This window comes from Poeciliopsis prolifica, unplaced genomic scaffold (genome assembly GCF_027474105.1).
Source record: "Poeciliopsis prolifica strain line A6 unplaced genomic scaffold, Auburn_PproV2 SCAFFOLD012, whole genome shotgun sequence".
Classification (NCBI taxonomy): Eukaryota; Metazoa; Chordata; class Actinopteri; order Cyprinodontiformes; family Poeciliidae; genus Poeciliopsis; species Poeciliopsis prolifica.
The window spans coordinates 9927137-9945905 of NW_026562387.1; the positions used below are offsets into that span (position 1 = coordinate 9927137).

An 18769-nucleotide genomic window follows, 5' to 3' on the forward strand; every position below is an offset into this window, starting at 1 on the left:
TACAACATGGAGTTCATAGAAAAATCAGGCAGAGCTTCAAGTTAACAGTTTATTTCAGCAACAGCATCATGGCTTTCCTGAAACCACAGTTGGTCATCAAGAAGGCAGAATGAGACTTTCTGTGGAATAAGATTAAAGCTGGATACGTCTTGGACATTATTCAACTGGTTGACCATTGCTTTAGATCAAAATGTCTTATAAAAAGAGCTCAGTTTAAAAAAAATAGCACAGTTTAAATGTTCCCATATGCACATGTAAAGCCACCTCAATATGCATCATCCCTGGTGAAGATGCATAAAAGGATTTTATTTTTTATTTTTATTTTTTTTTACTATTGCAGTGACATAATTTTACATAGAAAAAAAGTATTAAAAATCTAACCTTTAATTTGAGTCCATCTATCCAATCTGAAAAAACAAATAAAATTCTGCAAAATGTGACTTTTTAATTGACACATACAAATTTTGTAACTTTTCTTAAAAATATGGCATGACGACCATTTCTCTAAGCCCCAAATTAAGAAAATATTCCAAATAAAGAATTGCAAATCGGGCAATTGCTAGAAAAAAAGAAACTTCTCAGTCTTTGTCATTATAAGAGCAACAATTTAGAAAAAATGAAAATAAAATAGAAAAGTGACAAGGAAGGTTTGCTGAGACAACATGCTCTAACAGATGGTAATAAAGGCAAAAAAAAAAAATCCAAAGCTCACAAGAAAAACCATAAACTTTATCTCTTAGGTTTTTCATAACCATGAGATGCATCTTTTAGATCCCTTTATCAAGAAGCGTACCAGGAAGAAACTTTTTCTTGAATAATCATTACAGACATATTTTTAGAAATGCAACTATGATTTCAACAACCGGCGCTGTGTTATTTGGCCAGTTGAGACTATAATCAATTTTTTCAACAAGATTCGTCATCGTTTGCTCATGGAGAATAAGTATGTGAGCACTGCAGGATCACTGCTAAACCCGCAGCATCACAGATCCTACACTGTGTTTGTTTCTCCTAAAAGGTCCTGGTAACCTAGTTAGAGGGCACAGCGTTGCGTGAAAATCTGTGGCATTTCTAATATAAATTTAGAGGCTTCTGACAAAAAGTGGATCATCATGAGTGTCAAATTAAAAGGTAACACCCAGATAGTCAAATGTTAGATTTTTCTAAAGTTTAATTATGCTACTGCAATTGAATAATATATTTTAAAGTTTGCTTACCTTTTTAAAAAAAAAAAAAAAAAAAACTTTCACCCAGGGGGGCCTGTAAATGTGGGGAGTGCCAAAACTGAATGATCAGAGAACTTTGTCTGTAGTAATTATTTAGTGACTTCATCAGAAACAGCAGCATTTTGCTGGTTTTGTCTGTAAATTTGACTGTGACTGATTAACTGGCGCTACATAACAGTCTAAAGTAAATGCTTTCATGATTGTCTGATCTAAATTACTGACACATTGAAGGAAAATGCTAACAAATCCACACTGCGTCTTTTGTTTTTCGTTGTCCAATTTGGTTGTAATTTATGAGCTCTGAGGTCATAATGGAAACACATTTGTGTGTTGATGCGGTGAAGTTCTGAGGGTCCTGTGATTGGGCAGAAGACCGCAGACTGACTGTGTAATCTCCTATTCAGCTGCTGAGATGATTTCACCACCCACTGTTTCTGTAGAACAACATTAAATATTCATAAACAATATTCAGCCTCTTTATGGAAATTATCATCTTTAATAGCATCTGCAGTTTGGCTGCATTAAGGCTTTTATATATTTATATATATACTTTTTTTTTTTTCAATACACACATTTATTAGTAACACTGTTACCTAATAAATGTTGGCACCAGTAAAGTAAAAAAAATAACTTTATGACTTGTCATATAAATCCAACTTGACTGTTTGTCCTGCACAGATCATCTTCTAACTAGTGTCTGTAGCGGATCTGTAGCAGGTTTACTGGGCCACCCATCTGCCTCAGAGGGTCTTCATGGAGGGCTCAGTCACCGATCCGCTTCCCTCGTAGTCCAAGCTCAGGAGCAGTGGGGCTTGGGGTGGGGCTTTTAGGACCACCCCGACAGTCTGAGTGCTGCTAGTCTGTGTGGGGGAGGTGATGGCTGGGCTTTTTGTGGTGATGCTCTGCACTTTTGGCCTCAGAGTCTGCTGGGAGAGAGGGAGGTAGCCTTGAGCCTGGAAAATGTCCTCCTCGTCTTCAGGGTCCAGGCTGGAGCCCAGGATTTGCTGGTTGGGGTCGAACTGGACGCGCAGGCTGTTGTGCGTGCGCATGAGGCCATCGTGTCGAGCCTCCATCTCAGTCGGTCCGTTCCCGCTAAACATTTCGTCCTCCAGCTCCTCCAGCTGCCGCGCCCACACATCGCTCGGGGTGACCTTGGGTCTGTGCGGATTCGACTGTGACAAAACGGACTCCTTGAGTCCGTTCTCAAGGCTATCAGGAAGGTCGTTTACAACAGATCCCAGTTTCTGTTCTGGCTTTGAAGGTGCTGGTGGCTTTCTGCTGGGATCGGGGGTGGCGAGTCGAGTCTCTGAAGCCAAGACCGGCCAGACGTCACTGGCGGAGGCTGGCTCGTCTCCGCTGGCCTCCTCGAGGCTTCCACCCCCGGCCCCAGAGCCCAGCTCTGGCAGGGTGGAGTCGTCGAGCTTTTGAGTTCGGTTGAATGGGTTTAAAACGCGTCGCAGTGCAAACATTTTATCAACATCCTTCTGGAAATTGGCCCAGTTATCTGGGCTGGGTCTGTAGTCAGGCCTACATTCATACAGGCTTTCGTTTATGCTATACAAATCCTCCAGTTCCTGCCAGTTCACCTCCTCATCTGTCAGGTTGGGCAGCTTAACCCTGTCGTCCTTCCCATACTGGCTGTGTGCTGCCAAAAGAAAAAAAAAAACGAAGATTTTCAGGGGTTGGGAGTAGAAATGAGGAGGCGCGATGCTTCAAGTTCATTCAGACAGCATGCAGTCATGCCAGGCTTCTGGTTCTGACTACAGCAGCAGAAGCAGAGGGTTTGTGGCACCAAGCAACAAGCTCACTTCAAAGCAGCACAGGATCAAGACGCCACACACACACTGAGCTCAAGCCACAAACAAGGAAAGCATTCTGCTCTTTCAGGGAATCCAAAGAGGCATTTAGTCGTTCATCACAGACTAAGACTCTAAAGCCCCGCCGTAAATACAGTGCTTCATAAAAAACACACACCTCCAACTCATTCACAGTTTTTCATGCTACAACCAAATAAATAAATAAATAAAAAAGATAAAAATAATAATTAAAAATGCATTTTTTTGGAATTTGATGTGGCAGATCACACAAAGCAGCACATTTGTGGCATGGAAGAAAAACGTTAAATGGTCTTCAATAGTTGCTACAAATAAAAACCTTTAGAGCCCTCGTGTAAGAAAAACCCTAAACATACACTACAAGTCAGAAATACAGTGGAGGTTTTGGATCGAAGCATAATCATGAGTTAAAGTGGCCCCATCAGAGTAGCACAGGCTCAAGAGTCAAATACACGTCACATTTGTTCATTTTTATGTGAAAAAATTGCAAACCACCCACAAAAAAAACCCATTTTCTCTACTTTCTTCTCCTGTATGTGCTTCTTTGTTCACGTCTGTCACATAAAATCCCAATAAAACACATTGAAGTTGGAGGTTGTAAAATGACAAAGTGAAAAAGTCCAAGAGGCATGAATACCTTTTGTAAAAGCAAGGCACTGAATATTATGACATAATTAAAGGCAGGCCTGCATTAAAGTGAGATACAAAGCAAAGATACCTGGAATAAAATAACCAGTGAAAAAGAAAACAGGAAAATAAGCTGCTGAATGGCATACTCCCCCCAAAAAAGAGAAAGGATAAATATAAAGCCAGGAGGGAAAAGAAGACAAAAGAAATTTGCTGCAAAAGCACACAATAGCAGCAGATAGATATGTGAACAAGAAAAATCATTATCAGAGCCCCTTAGGATTGGCATCTCTGTTTAAGTGGCTTTCCCATATAGTGCAGGACGAGATGGTTGGACATAAACTGAGGGACTCACGGAAAGGAAAGGCTCGGCCTCCTCTTTGACCACTTTCGATGCTGCTGTCGCCTGGTAAGCAGGTGTCAGAGGGGTCACAATGCAACAAAGTTTCAATTCTACATCTGGCATATGGCTATGAGTGAACATGAATCACTGCTGGTTTGGTTGTGTTGTTCCTGGAGATGCACTGAGCGGATATGTATGTCCGATTTCCCGGCTCCTGTTTTATAAAGCTTTCACTCTGCTGTTGGTCATGATATTCTTGCCAAATCAGATTTCTCTTCAAATTTAAAATAAGAGCAACATTCAAAAATTTATATGAGAGATCACTTTTTGTGTGTGTGTTAGGATCAGGGATGACAGAGATTGCTCCAAAACAGGGCCTTAGGCTTAGCTAACCTAACTCTCTAACCCCAACGCCCTAATCCTGCCATTTCTAAACATATGAAGTAGGATTACACACTTTATATTTTACACTGGATTTAGCATTTTCTTTTAGGAATATGCATAATTAGCATAGTCATCCTTGCAGAAACTGCAATCTGTGTCAGTATTTTCTATAGAAAAGAAATTCTGGCATAAACTGAGATTTCCAGAGGGCTGCCAACATGTCAACAATTTCCATGAAGTCGAAAGGTGACTTATAGCATTACAAACCAGATTTGACAAAATTATGAATATTATTTAATCAGAACCAAAATCTTTCAATTTTATTGATTAGTATTAGATTAATTGATTGGATACCTTACGTTGCCAAAAGTATTGTCTTGTTTTGCCTTGACTGCATAATAACTGGATCATATATTGAATTTCACTCTTGTGAGAAGGCTTTCTATGACGTGCAGGAGTGCGAATGACAATGTTTGAGCATTCTTGGAGAAGTGCCTTTGTGAGATCAGACACTGATGTTTGACAATAAGAACTGTGTCACATTCTCTGCTCCAATTCATCCCAATAGACTCTCTCCAGCTATTCCACAGTCTCATCCATGCCCTTGTTATGACATCAAATTGAAACATGGAAAGTACCGTTTCCGCACTGTTCCCAGAACAAAATGTCTTGATACCTTTGTGCATTAAGAGACCTTTGTTTCTAAGAAGATCTCGATCAATTGCTCTAATGTAGTTGGTCTGAAGTTTGCAGCTATTCACCTTGCAGAATGTTGACTACCTCTGCACCTCAGAATTTGTTGATGTCGTTTTTCTTGTTTTAACTCTTATTTACACAGGCCGTCTCATTAAGCCCCAAGGTCTCAATTTCACGAGAGACCATCAAGGTCACATGGCCTTTTCCTTTGGGGCTCGGCTAACACTATTCCCAAGACCTTCCACTTATTGCCCATGTGGGATCCAATTTCGGTACCAGGCTAGAATTCACCAAGCTCCTAAGAGTGATTTATTTTGTAAAAGCAGTCCAATATGCATACACCTGTGACCATGACAGTTTTTGTAGCGGCTTGATTTAATGAAGAGGAAAGGAGAGCGGATGTTTTGGATTGACGAGAGAGCGCAAGCTATTCAGCAATGAACAGGGTCTTGTGTGCTCCCTCTCTCAGCCTGAATGGGTCATACACATATCATGGAAAAGATCCAATTATGAGTCTTCTTCACTCAGTAATAACTCCAACATAGAAGAGCCTTCTGAACGTGACTTAGTCCAGTTTACATAGGGTCCATTCGGTGTTTGGAAGTTGCCTAACTTTTGCCGTTTCAGACTGTCTGGGAAATCTAATTGAAAATGGTCAATTTCTGCTTCAATCATTTCTCAGTGCATCTCTAGATTTTACACCTGCAAAGAATGGAATGATGTTTTGCTTATGTGGCTACAGGTGGCATTACATGAAATGTTAGAGGAATAGTTTCACACTTTGGGCTCAACACTGGATGGACTTTCTGGTGATGAAAAGTCCATCCTCTTTGTGTAAGACAGAGAAAAGTTGCATTAATAACCCCAAAGTGTCAACCTGTTCCTAACTCTTAATGTAACAATGTGTGACTAGATGACTTGGTGACATGCACTCTACAGCTTTGGATTTTTATTTTCATATGGTCATGCTATACTGTGGAAAACCCCCCCAAAAAACTATATTTTATACATGGAAGGAAATGTGTAAAAATACGGGGCAGAGATGATCTTGCAAGTTCCAAGAGGCTGCACTTAGATGCAGCAAATAAAAGTGAAGACAGTCTGTGTGCAGAGGGAGGAAAAACTTTAAGTTCTGTTGAGATTTGTTAGCATGTTCCCAGCATGCAGCCATGGATGAAACATCAGCACCCCATGGATGGATGTATTAGTGGGAATGAGGCAAATCTGACCCATGCAGGTGTTAAAGTGGGGAAAAAAAGCCACTGAAGAGGAACAAAACTTGTCGGGTACCTGTGTGGCTCATAGCTTCCTCCATCTTTACCTCCTGATTGGAAAAAAATAACAGTAATCGATTGTTAATGCCTTGATTCAAAGGGGTGTAGGAGGGAAACAGATCAGTCACACTGAGGCTTTTCTTCATGCAGCGCTGCTAAATGCAAACACTGGAGAACTAAGGAGAGAAAGAGAACTGGATATGAAAGGAGGAAAACATGGAAGGAAGATAGAAATTGATTTAGGATCAATTGGATTTGAAGGGTGGAGAATGAAACAATTTTCTTTTAGATAAAAAACGCAAGTGTTGAGTTTTCTACATTCATTTTCTCTTGCAACCAAGTTTCAATCACGTATTCCACGAGCAAAAAACATCCGCAGATGTGCAGAATAGTTACTTTACTGATCATCTTCCTGGTTAACAGAAGAGAGCGCTTGATTCTAGGAATGGCAGCCAGTTGAAGTAAGAGCCCTCAAGCTATTTGCGACGCGTGTAGTCATGCTTTTTCACGAGTCCGACGTGCCAGTAGTGAAATGAGTTTTTGGAGCACAGCTTGGCTGCTCTGTGACTGCATTTTGCAGCTGCTAATTACAGATGAGAAGGTTTTACCCTCAGGTCATAAACATAGCAGGCAGTACGTGCCACACACAAACACTGTAGGTTTACGTCATTGTGACATTATGTAGTAACCACCTCCACCACTAAGCTGTCAGTTACGCCAATGACAGTTTTCTTATACACTCAGAGTCAGGAAAAGAAGAAGACAGCCAGAATGGGCAACTGTAACACAACTTTAGACTATTGACAGGCTATAACTTCATATCCTCTAGGGAAAACACCCCCAGAAAAACCAGCAGGAAACATCCAGAGCTGAAAGAGAAGTCAAGAGTGTGTGTGTTATAGTGACTTAAATATTAAAACACAAATCTCTAAAAAAAGAAGAAAAAAAAACCCTTCACTTGTAATTTTACCTCCTGATACGGAGTAGATCATTGTCAAACACATGCAACATGCATGCATGTGCAAACACACACCATCCAAACTAAAACGGATCCACAACTCAAGAGGGAAACCTCTAAAAACAACCATCAACAAAGGCAGCATTGCATTACAAGCTAAATCTAAATGCAGATCATATTTGTCATTACTGGTGAGGTAACAGCGACCAGTATAACCCCTTATTCAAATGTTTGTATGCACCCAATGACAATATGACATGAAGCAAACAGACAGCAGTGTTCTTACCCGTATCCGAGCCTTTAGGTCGAGGATTACACTGCTTGTACCCTTGACAACTCCTCATCTCCATGAGCTGTGCGTGGAGGGAGTTCAGGACGTCCCGATCCACAGCATAAACTGCGTTTGTCAGCTGCAAGTACAGTTTAAACATACAAAGATATTTACATTTTGTCTATAATTAAACACTAGTTGATGTTATCACTAGAGCTGCAGGCAGATGCCGTGAGCAACATTCTGATGGAATCATAATCATCAAAAAAAAAAAAAAACAGAAGCAAGATGAGAACCCTGATCAAATCTAAAACAAGCTTGAACATCTTGTCAAGATCTGGTTGCAATTTTTTTTCCTCCTTCTGCTCTGTACACTTGTCATTTTTTGTCAGTTGCTGCTTGAGGTTCCTGAGAAGTTTCTTTTTTCCATCTTACACCTCTGATATGCTCAAGCATACTTAGTGATTTTAAATAAGAACTTTTTTTTTGTCCAGGTTATTTTCATAGAATAAATAATTCATTATTATTATTAAGATAATTATTATAAAAGAAAATAAATTATTATTATTATTATTTTTAATAACAATAATAATAAATCATAATTATTAATCATATTAATATTGCTAATAACAATATCCAACATAGGAAGCCACCCAAGGGCCTGGGCTAGAAATTAGAACCTCAACCTAGCTTTCACACGACTTCCCTCATGCCAAAATAATAAAAGCAAAGACAGGAACCTGCAAAGATGGTTCAGAAAAAGTCAACAGCTAATTACGGATATCATGCACAACTTATCAGTTGTATGTCTTGTGGTTCAGTGATAGTCAAGCTGATGGCTCAAAGGTGGATAACATGCAGTTCATTATAGTACTTCTTTTCTCCTTAAACTTCTTAATCAGATGAGTTAATATTCTGAATAGCCACTTCCACATTGAAATGCTTCTTGTCATGTGATTTTTGTGATTCAGTGTTTTGCTTTTGTTTTTGATCACCAAAAAATATTAGTGAGATAATACTCGGGCTCTTTATAATTTCTAATAATCAGTCCTAATGAGAAGTAAATAAGATTTGTTAACTGTTTTTCTCAGAGTTTAACTGCTTCAAAAAACAAGAAATGTCCCCTGTTGTTTTGCTGGCACAAAAAAGACATGGTCTGATGTACAGAACAAAAAAAAATGCTTCTTAACATGATGGACTGTGGACCGTTTCAAAAGTTAAACAGACTTTGTGGTAGATTTAGCCCAAAAAAAAAAAAGTTTAAAACAAGATGGTGATTGTGCAATTCTATTTGAAAATTCTTTTGTAGTCACAACAGCAACAAACAGCATGTGATGAATACAGACAGATCTTCACGCACCTGGTATGGGTCACTGTTGAGATCAAAGTATTCCAAGAAGCCGGTGGAAAACTCACAGAAGAGTGTGTTATGGGTCTCATTGATGGTCCTCAGGCACCAGTAGGTGTTGTTGTTGGAGCTGGTGCAAGCACAGAATGCACCCACTGCAAGGTAATTGACACCATCATAAATACCAGAGCATGCAAAAGGCCAGGTGTGGAACAAGTTAAAGTCATACTTGTGGTTTTATACACATACATGTCCAGAAGGGAGCGGTCTGCCAGTGGTCGTTGTTATGTGTAAAGCAAGTGAGGCCCGGCAGACTGCAGTCGTCTCCCTTTCTCTGCCGCTTCTTCTCCTTCCTTTCCTTCTTCCTGCGCCGGATCTCATTATACAGCTGGGTCTTCCCTTCGATGTCGTGTGTGGTCTCCCTGGTGAACAGCAAGACACAATTATTTTTTTTAACCGTGACGCAATTGTGACTTTAGCGCTGACCCTTTTTGGTGCCAGTAACCACAGCGATGCAGAGGGGACTTCCAGAAGGCACCACACGTGCTGGGGTAGGACAGCCTGTTTACGCTTATGGTTAGGCTCTCAGTTTGACCAGTTCTGCACAGGATGACATCCTATCCACAGCCTTCTCGTCCTTCCTTCCTCACAAAAAACAGACACTGCTGGAAACAGCTGTTTTATATCGGTATAATCACAATTCCAGAGTTTCTCGGTGGAAGTTGATCACCGTGTTTGATGGACGTTCTGATTTCTCCTCTGTTGAATCATTTAAATCTTCCATGCAACTCAATCACTTCCAGGCACACTCACACACACGAAGCAATCCACAGCAAAACATGTGCTTTGTCATTTAAACTTAATTCAGGAACCAAACTTTTAAACAACATAATGGATGGCATGATGGTTCAGAAACTGGAGAGTACGTAAAAGGCAACAAACATGAACACACACTGGATGAAGTGATCTAGAACCTGGTTAAGCAAGTTTGTTTCTGTCTCTTTAATAATCACCAAGACAAAAACAGAAACTCACTTGAATGGATGGAGCTGATCATTCCTGCCCTTCAGTCTCTCTCCCTTGTTTCTGAGGCCTTTGTTAAAATAGCTGGATTTACAAGCAGAGGAAAAGAGTAACAATGGGAGAAAAAGAGCACTCAAATGGTAATAAACATGACAACTACATGAAACCATCAATAACTCAGAGTTTCTATAATTGGATGGAGAGTTACTTTAAAGCTGAAACATAAATGACAAACCTCTTTCCACAGTCACAATCGTCTGGTCGCGTCCTTTTCAGATGGCCTCGGACTTCTCGAAGGTTCTTAATTTTGTCTTGAAGGGCTTCAATCTGGGTGAGAAAATATGTAGCCAGGAGTTTTAAGTTTTACATTTCCTGTCATTTAAGTCAGTGACTTCCAATTTCAGGAATAAAAAAAAAAAAAGAAGACCATGTAGTCAGACAGCTTACCTCCTGATCAACATAGCTCTTATGATCTTTCCAGGCTTTAGAAGATTGATAGATTTCTCTTTCACAGTGAATACTGTCATTCATCAGGATGTAGCACCTACAAAATGTTCAAGAGAATGTATAAACTACCCTGAAAAAGCAGCCAATGTGAAACGCCTCAGTTACAGACTTACTTGTGAGTAACTTTCACAGAGTTGAGGTATCCCACTGCATTGGTATCATCCGCCAGCATTTCCTCTGACCCGTCGTCAGACCCCAAATCGTATTCTGGGTCCTCTGAGTTGTAGTGTCGCTTTGAGATGCTACGGCGGCGGATGCCAGACTGGTCATCTGCTTGCAGGTCGATGTCGTATATCTGGCCCTCAAATTCCACAGACAACGATCGAGCAGACCGGGTGTGTACAAAACGAGGGCGATGACCTGAAAGCCGCCAAGAAATAAAGAGTTGCGCAGTTGTTTTTGGAGAACCAAGATCAAACAAAAATTTGCAAAAAACGTCATTTCTGTTTGTTGCTTATGAAAAGACATTTTCTTGCATTATTTTTAGTCAACCGTCCATCAGTCTCTGTTAAGATAAAGTAGTACCGGTTTTTGGCATATGTGACATGGCTTTCTGCTCAGGGCAGTGCACCATGAGAGTGGAGGTGAAGGTGGAGGTTAGGGTTACAACACAACACAAAAAAAGTCACCTGTCAAATGTAAATACGTACTGTCATACAACACAGGTGTGGAACGTTGTTGAAGTTGGTATTCAATTCATAGTGCATGATTCAGTCCTAAAGGGTCAGATCAGTTTTTTTGTAGGGGCTAGTTCATTTTCTAGCCATCCATCAATGCACCCATATATCCATCTAGATAAATTAATATCAAAACAATAGTTTGTGGCTATTAATTTTTCTCAAAAGCTTTGTCCAGTGATGGGTGTAAAACGCCATTTAAGCTCCAGGGTAAAGAAGGATGATTTAAGACTATGGAAAAGAATAGAAGTAGTCAACGTAATTGATGAAAACAAATCGTTGATGCCAAATTTGATTGTTAATTAATCGTTTATATAGTGTAAGTTGTGAGCTTCAGTTTTTCATCAGCTTCTGTACTTTAATTTAAAGTATACTACATACTAAATAAAGGACAGAAATTCCTGTATCCACAGAAATTCTGTGGATGCAGGAAAAAAGTCTCTCAAAATGTGTGATCCGTGTCTATAGAACAATAATCCAGATTAGGCCTGACTCTACATTTTTATTTAGAGCTGGGCAAAGAAGAGACAAAAAGTATTTCTCAAATTCTGTTTAATAAGTCATTGTTTTACTATGAGAAAGGAAATGAGAAAGTAGAAGCCTGCAAACATGTCATAAAACACAGAGAACGATGAGTGTGCCAGCAGGGGGCAGAGATGGACTAAAATAATCAGTGACCAGTTGGAAAAATAATGATGGATTTATTTTGTCTGAAAATGTATCATTAGTTGTAGCCTTATTTTGGGCAATCAACACAAGAGGGCAGTATATTTCACAAATTCAAAGTTTCTGAAAAAGTGCAAACTAGAACCGTTATTGGATGCTTTCTTCTTCCAAGCACTTACTAATTTTAGAGCACAAATAATCAGCTCAAAAAATTTATAATAAAAAAAAAAGTTCTGGAATTTACAATGTAACAAAACAAGACACATCTCTAAATCAAAACAAGTAAAGTTTCTTAAATAGATATGTAATTATTTCTTTACTGTTAACATAATGTCTTTGATTTATTTACATTAGATGACAGGTATGTGGTACTCACGCTGTCCTCCTGGCGAGAACCGTCTTTGGGAACGCCGATTTTTTGGTTTGTACAAAGTGTCCTCACAGTCGCACACTTTCTCTCTGTTGTCATAACTGCTGGGGGGTCTTAGGCTGCGAACCCTCTTCCTGGACCCTTCCTTAGAACCACCTTTACACTTCTGGATCCTCCACTTCCCTGTGATCTCCTCCACACAGTGCCATTTCTGCCAACATCCAAAGCGGAAAGGGGCATTGAGAACAATTTGTATAGCTATTTTTGTTTAGCAATTTCAGATTTTTAAACAATCTGGAATGATTTTAGAGGTTCGTTTCCTCTGGCATTTCAAGTCTCAATATGTGGATGAGATTGGCATCCTAGTGCTGTAGCAAAAACAAAGCAAAAAACCACCGCATGAGATGAATTAGGCTCATTTGGTGTCTGTAAAACAAAGAGGAAACCCCAATCACTCTCGCAACAGCCATGTCTGTGCGTCATGAACGTAATTGTGTAAATAAACTCCCACACATTTGGCTACATCATCTTCACCTCTCTTAAAAGGCATTCCAGTAGGAAATAAAGCTTTGGAGACTGATTAGGCCCTGAATAAAACCGGACCCAGACGTCTGCAGAGTGCAGCGCAGAAGACTGGTGCTTAGTGTGGGAACAAGGGTACAAACAAAGACTTGTACGTCAGATCGGGTTTCTTCTGGAGGAGCTTACGGGGCAGCGCTGGAGCGGTCATGTCAGAATCAGAAAAGATTCATGGGAGAGGCACGCAATGTCGCCAGAGGATGAAAACAATCTGTCTTTCTTTATCTGCCCCTCTGAGTGCAGCCACTGTGAAGACTCAATGCAAGGCATGCATGTGTAGCTGCACCATTGCATCCTCAGGACAGCAGAAGATGATGAGAAACAAAGAAGGATGGGAGCAGTTAGAGACCGCCTGATTTGCCAGCAGACTTACAGTTAGGACTGTTGGGCTTCCAGTGGATGTTATTTTACAGCCATCTGGGTTTGCAATTTAAGATTTACTCCACGGGATGCTTCCCGGTTTTATTTTGTTTGGAATAGAAAGAATGATAATACAAAGTGAAGCGCGAAGGGCAAAGAAGCTAAGTGACTCAAACCTGCCATGAACCCCTGACAATGCACAGGAAGATTAAAAATACTTTATTACATACAGCTGAAATGCTGCACCCACACACTCCTGAGTTCAGCCGAAGCTGCGCCGTTACTGCCTTTATTAAGTGATTGCTACATACACACATTTATGTGGTCATAAAGTGGATCTGGATTGAATTAGTAGGACCCTCAGAAAGTCTGCCCGTCCTTTTAACACTACCTGAAATTTGTAACAATTTGTATTTCTCTGGCCTGTCTGCTCCAGGGCCACTTACTGTACCAGCTGGCTGTTTGGTCTGCCAGAAAATTAATGGCCGCAAGATGAAAAGCAAGCACCCACAAATAAATGGACCGCAAAACGGAGCAAAAGAGACCAATTATAAAGCAAAGTGATGCACTTATAAATGGCTGCTTCAAGAGTGGCCCAGAGATATCCCCCACCAGGCAAAACGAAGACCATCTAAAGTCCAAAAAAACATCTTTGCTGGACAACAGGGGAGCGTAGAATCTGTCATCTACTGCATCATTCCTGTCTTTGCTTTACCTGTCCTGGCTGCTCGCAAGGTGTCTGGAGTTCTGCCAGCTGGCATGTTTCTCTGACCTTCTTGTACTTTGGAAGACTGTTGGTCTGCTGAGTGTTCATAGAGTCATCCTTCTTCCTCAAGATCTTACTGCAGGAGAGAAAAAAATAGTTAAGAGCACAGACCATGCATGCATGCATGGTCTGTGCATAGTTTGCACAGGGTCTCTGCATATTTTTCATTTCAAAATTTCACATTATGTTCAGGTTGAAATTACATCTTCCGTCAGTTTCCAAATCTGGACATGTTGGTAAAAAAACAATTAGCTGTTTTGGGGATTTTTTAAAATGTGTGTGTTCCACAGATTGTGAGGCAATAACGAGGTTGTGTTGATTGGACGGTGTGAAAAAGGACATTCCCTTTTTTGCTGGTATTTGGACCAACTCAGATGTGCTGCTTTTTAAAACCTATAACTGTGACTCGTTAAATCAACTCAGAATTACACTCCACTGAATATAGACATCTTGTTCTTTTGACACCTTTAGTCTATAAAAGCTAATTACCGGTTTCAATGCTGTGTTTGGCATTGAAAGCCCACCTAGTTTCAAAGCCATAGGGAACAAGTGTAAAACACTAATACATAAAAAGTGTACAGCCATAAGAAAAACGGGGGAACAGCCTTTTGAATGACTATTTATGAAACGACTGATTTAAATGCCAATGACATTCATCTGTCCATATAGAAAAATTTTAGATGAAATATCTGAGTTAAAACTAAGTTAAAGTCGCAATGTGGCAAATCAAAGACAAAGTGAGTCTTTTCCAGAGTTTTCATATATTAATAAAAGCATCTGATCAAATTGAGGGGTTCAATATCCTACAAAAAATGCTTTTCATCTAAAGAGTCTTGTCTCTCTCCATTCAGTGATTTCATAGAGTTGGCTGGAGAATTGGTAATATGTTTTGTCTCTTTATGCCTGCCCGTCTAGACTTGGGGATTACATCTACCTAAATCCAAACCGTTTCACATCAGTTTAGCATAAAGTTTAGCCTCAATCCCAGATTTTTCTTATCCCCACTTTCTGCCAAAGTGTTCTTTGCACTATGACAGAATGACAGCGATGGCAACAATCCGTTTCCAAAAACACTACGACCAGTTTCTCATCCATCTCTCGCAACACCCAAGGGAAAAGAATTGCCAACTTTCCCACACAAGCTTGGCTTTCGTCTCCTGACTTCAGACTGGGATGATTAGAGAGCAAACAGTTGTTGATGTCACTCCCTGATGACTGCGTTATGCAGATGATGAGATTTTTGAAAAGCACTGTCAGCTCCAGCTGCTCTGTGGTAGTACTGTAAGGTCATCTGAGGGTGTCGAATCACAGAGCATGTCACATAAGCATAGCCTCACAGAACACATCAGCTTCTGTGAGCCACTGCTATCAAGTGAGGTTAATCTCAGCCTTTAGCTACAAGTGTTCCAGCAGACAGACTTTGCAAAACAGTGGGGATTAATGGAACAGCTTAAAAAAAAAAGCTAAAGGTCACTGCTGTGTTGTATGCTGTCTCAATGTGTGTCAACACAACCAAAGATTTACCAACACGCTCGAGTAGATTTTTGCAAATGCTGGAAAGACATCATTTTAGTGGAAGAGTAGAGTCCAAAAGTAGCAATTTGAAGCAAAATATAACTTTTACAGACAATCACAAGAAGGAAATTGCTCCAGAAGATGTGTAGAATATTATAAATGAGATTTCAAAAGCTCTTCATATAATCTGGCTTCAACTTGATTATTCCACCAATTCTTTTAACCACCTGAATCTTGCAAAGACTAGCTCGATGAGATTATCTTTGTCCCGTCAGTGCATCCATTAGATGAAGCAAAAGATAATAAATTCAGTCATTTCAGAAGAGATGCTAAATAAAGAACTAACAGAGCTTTGTGGCAGAGCTACTGCATACAAAGCTTTACAAAGACATGTTTCAAATTTGTTGCAAGCAATGCAGGGCATGCTATGCACATGTAAAAGAAGGTACTCTTGTCAGCTAAGTCCAAATTTAAACTTCCTGACCCACAGGCAAAACAGCATGTGTGATAGAAAACTACCTCTGGCAATCACCCAGAATATAGTATCCCCGCAGTGAAAAATATAGTGGTGGCAGCATAATTCTGTATGAACTCTTTTGTTTTAAACAGAAACCTTGTTGGAGGCTGCAAAAGACTTTTGACTGGGGTAAAGGTTTAAGTTTCAACAAGACAATCAGAACAACAATGGGAAAGTGCCTGGCCAAAAATGTTCACTTCCAGATGTCCAAACCTGGTAGAGAAATCCCAAGAAAACGTTCTGCTGTAACTGGAGAAAAAAGGTAAATCCACAAAGCATTGATTCAGCGGTAGACAGGATAGGCAAAAAATAGATAATTTTCCTCTTACCACACAATTAAGTACTACTTTGTGTTGGTCAAAAAAAAAAAATAAAAATAAATCATATTCTGTTGTTGTAACATGAGGAAAGGCAAAATAGTTCAAGGGTTAGGTTAACTTTTGCAGAGCACGGTATTGTTCGTGAAAACAATTTAATGTCCTTTACTCATAAGTGTCAGCACCCTCTGCATGAACTGTCATGATTGACAAGAAATGGCTTCAGCCTGCGACTCGGGAAGGTAGCAGCCTGAAAAATCCAAACCAATTGCGGTCAGGAAATGGCTGAGAGATAAGTAGTAGAACGAGGCAGATGTATCGCATGAACAGGGGAACATCCATTGAGCCCTTTTATTTAAACACACTGTTAGTTTTATGTGACATAAGATGTGCCTGTGGCGTGGACCCCAGCTTACCCTCGCTCCACCAGGAATGTATCTCTCCAGACTTTGGGTTTCCGGTTGGGTTTGAATCTGTGAAAACAAAACCGGACAAAGTTTATGGACTGCTTTTTGGAAACATTTTATCTGCGGCAGCCTTCAGACGAAGCTTGCCAAGATTATGGAAGCTGATCACAACAGTCCTTTGGGAGTTAAAAGTCTTTTGCTCTTCAGTTTTTCTGAGTCTCTGGAAGCATTTTAGTGCATTCATGTCAACAATAGATGCTTTGTAGCAGACAGATATTTTGCACTCTCACTGTGCGCTTAGTACGGTGGTTTTTGTGGAGAAACACATGATTGAGCTTGCAAACAAATTCTGAAGAAACCTTAATAAAGTGGGACCACAGCGACTTGCAGCCAAAATCCCACAGCCTAAAAGGGGGGGAAAATCCTCCAAATTACTGGCTGTGTGCTTAGCTGGAGTTAATGTAATCACTCGTGTTGTGGAAATTTACATTTTGTTGGTAATGACCGATGAAGAGCATAGCTTCATGGATCACGCAAACTGTACAGTTATTGTTCAAAACGGCTATTAAGGCATGACATTAGCTATACAGACCTGTTGCCAGTCCGCTCCTGTTCCAGCAACTTAAGGATGGACTTTCCATCCATATCCGGGGGGGTGTCGAGTCCAGCAATGTGAAGAATTGTGGGAGCGAGGTCGATGTTCAGCACCAAATGGGGGTTTCTGAAGAAGTGCATGCACACAGAGGTCCCACTATTAAAGCAACAATTTCTGAACCAAAAAGAGAACAAAATAGAAGTAAGGTGGGCCGATCAGTACTCACACTGCCCCTGGATCCACATTTGGTCCCCTCAGGAAAAACGGCACCCGGATATCAAAATCATACGGCATCGACTTTCCCTTGACTAACCCAAACTGACCAATGTGGTAGCCGTGGTCTGCTGTATAGATGATGTAGGTGTTGTCGAGCTCACCAGTTTCCTCCAGCATGTCATAAACCTGCAAGTACAGCACGGTAAGCGAAAGCACTGTTCACTTTACAAAGCATTTTATGAATTACACTCACCTTCTGCACAGAATCATCCACAGAGAGAAGGGTCTGCAGCCTTTTCCGATGCAGGAAGTTGGTGAACTCCATGTGGATTGGCTTCATGGGGCCTGTGTACTGCATGATCCAATGCTTGTCCATATTTGGGGCGTAGTTATAGCTTGGGGTACTTCAAGGACAAACAGAAGAACATGCTGAAAAAAACATTCTATATACAATTCCCAACTATTACCTTGCATTGAAATATAAATAACTGTCTGAGCAACTTGCAAGAGAACATTTAGCAACTCAAAAAAACACCTGTCTGTTACTTTTTACAAACTCCTGTTCAGCAACAGGTGCCACAGTCGTCCACTGTGTTTGACACGCATCGGTTGCCACGCTGTTTGTTGACAGAAATGTCTTCGCACTTCTGCAGCCAGCGCCTCCGCTGTTTTTCCACACCCCTCTCCGAACATCTCTCCTCTCTCACAGAGACGAGAGTCTCTTTGCTCGACTGCGCTTTTGGCACGGATGGGTCATTTGAGGTCTGGCGCATGCTTATGAAAATAATAAACCCCAAAGTCAAGTTTGCAACAAGTTCTGGAGCAAGAACTCAATAAGTCACGGTCATTTGAAGGGGCAGTGCGTAACGGGATGGGATAAACAGAAGAGGGAGAGTAACTCATATTTATTACAGAAAAGCTGCAAATCTGTTTGTGGGATTGAGTATAAAATAAAGAAAAGGGATGGAGGATACAGTGCGGAACTGTGCCTCCATGGTTTCTAGAACAAGACCCGCTGACAGTTGCATGAAAAGCTCTGGAAAAAAATCAGGAGTGCTGAATCAACTCCTCCTGTCAAAGTGTAATTTCCTCTCTGAAATAGTTCTGAATATCAAAACTCTGATACTTAATAAAGCTCCGCTATGAGAGCCCCTATGCTTTCACTGACTGAACTGCCTTCTGTCCTCTTCTCCTTAGGCCTGCTTTGTAAGGAGGGTGAACTCTTCACCCACTTAGCAGGCAGTATAATAAGCCCCACAAAGAGGCTTGTCTCTGGGCAATCGGCCACCAAG

At 40.6% G+C, this 18769-nt stretch overlaps 1 protein-coding gene across 3 annotated transcripts in view; it reads right to left on the bottom strand.

Moving 5' to 3' along the window:
• Window positions 1-35: 35 nt before the first annotated feature.
• sulf1 (sulfatase 1) overlaps window positions 36-18769 on the bottom strand; it is a 43888-nt gene continuing 25154 nt past the window's right edge. Inside the window, exons 6-21 of one of the 3 annotated variants that reach the window (XM_055037253.1) lie at window positions 17731-17881; window positions 17488-17663; window positions 17259-17387; window positions 16676-16732; window positions 13860-13986; window positions 12212-12416; window positions 10606-10852; window positions 10433-10529; window positions 10221-10312; window positions 9998-10069; window positions 9212-9384; window positions 8975-9117; window positions 7630-7753; window positions 6402-6435; window positions 4044-4094; window positions 2731-2871 (exon numbers count right to left, since the gene is read on the bottom strand). In XM_055037253.1, the coding sequence (XP_054893228.1) occupies window positions 2838-2871; window positions 4044-4094; window positions 6402-6435; window positions 7630-7753; window positions 8975-9117; window positions 9212-9384; window positions 9998-10069; window positions 10221-10312; window positions 10433-10529; window positions 10606-10852; window positions 12212-12416; window positions 13860-13986; window positions 16676-16732; window positions 17259-17387; window positions 17488-17663; window positions 17731-17881 (1912 nt within the window). In that variant the 3' untranslated portion in view covers window positions 2731-2837. Of the gene's footprint in view, window positions 2872-4043; window positions 4095-6401; window positions 6436-7629; window positions 7754-8974; window positions 9118-9211; window positions 9385-9997; window positions 10070-10220; window positions 10313-10432; window positions 10530-10605; window positions 10853-12211; window positions 12417-13859; window positions 13987-16675; window positions 16733-17258; window positions 17388-17487; window positions 17664-17730; window positions 17882-18769 lie in introns of all 3 variants that reach the window. The other 2 variants (XM_055037254.1, XM_055037252.1) reach the window with 2 other exon arrangements.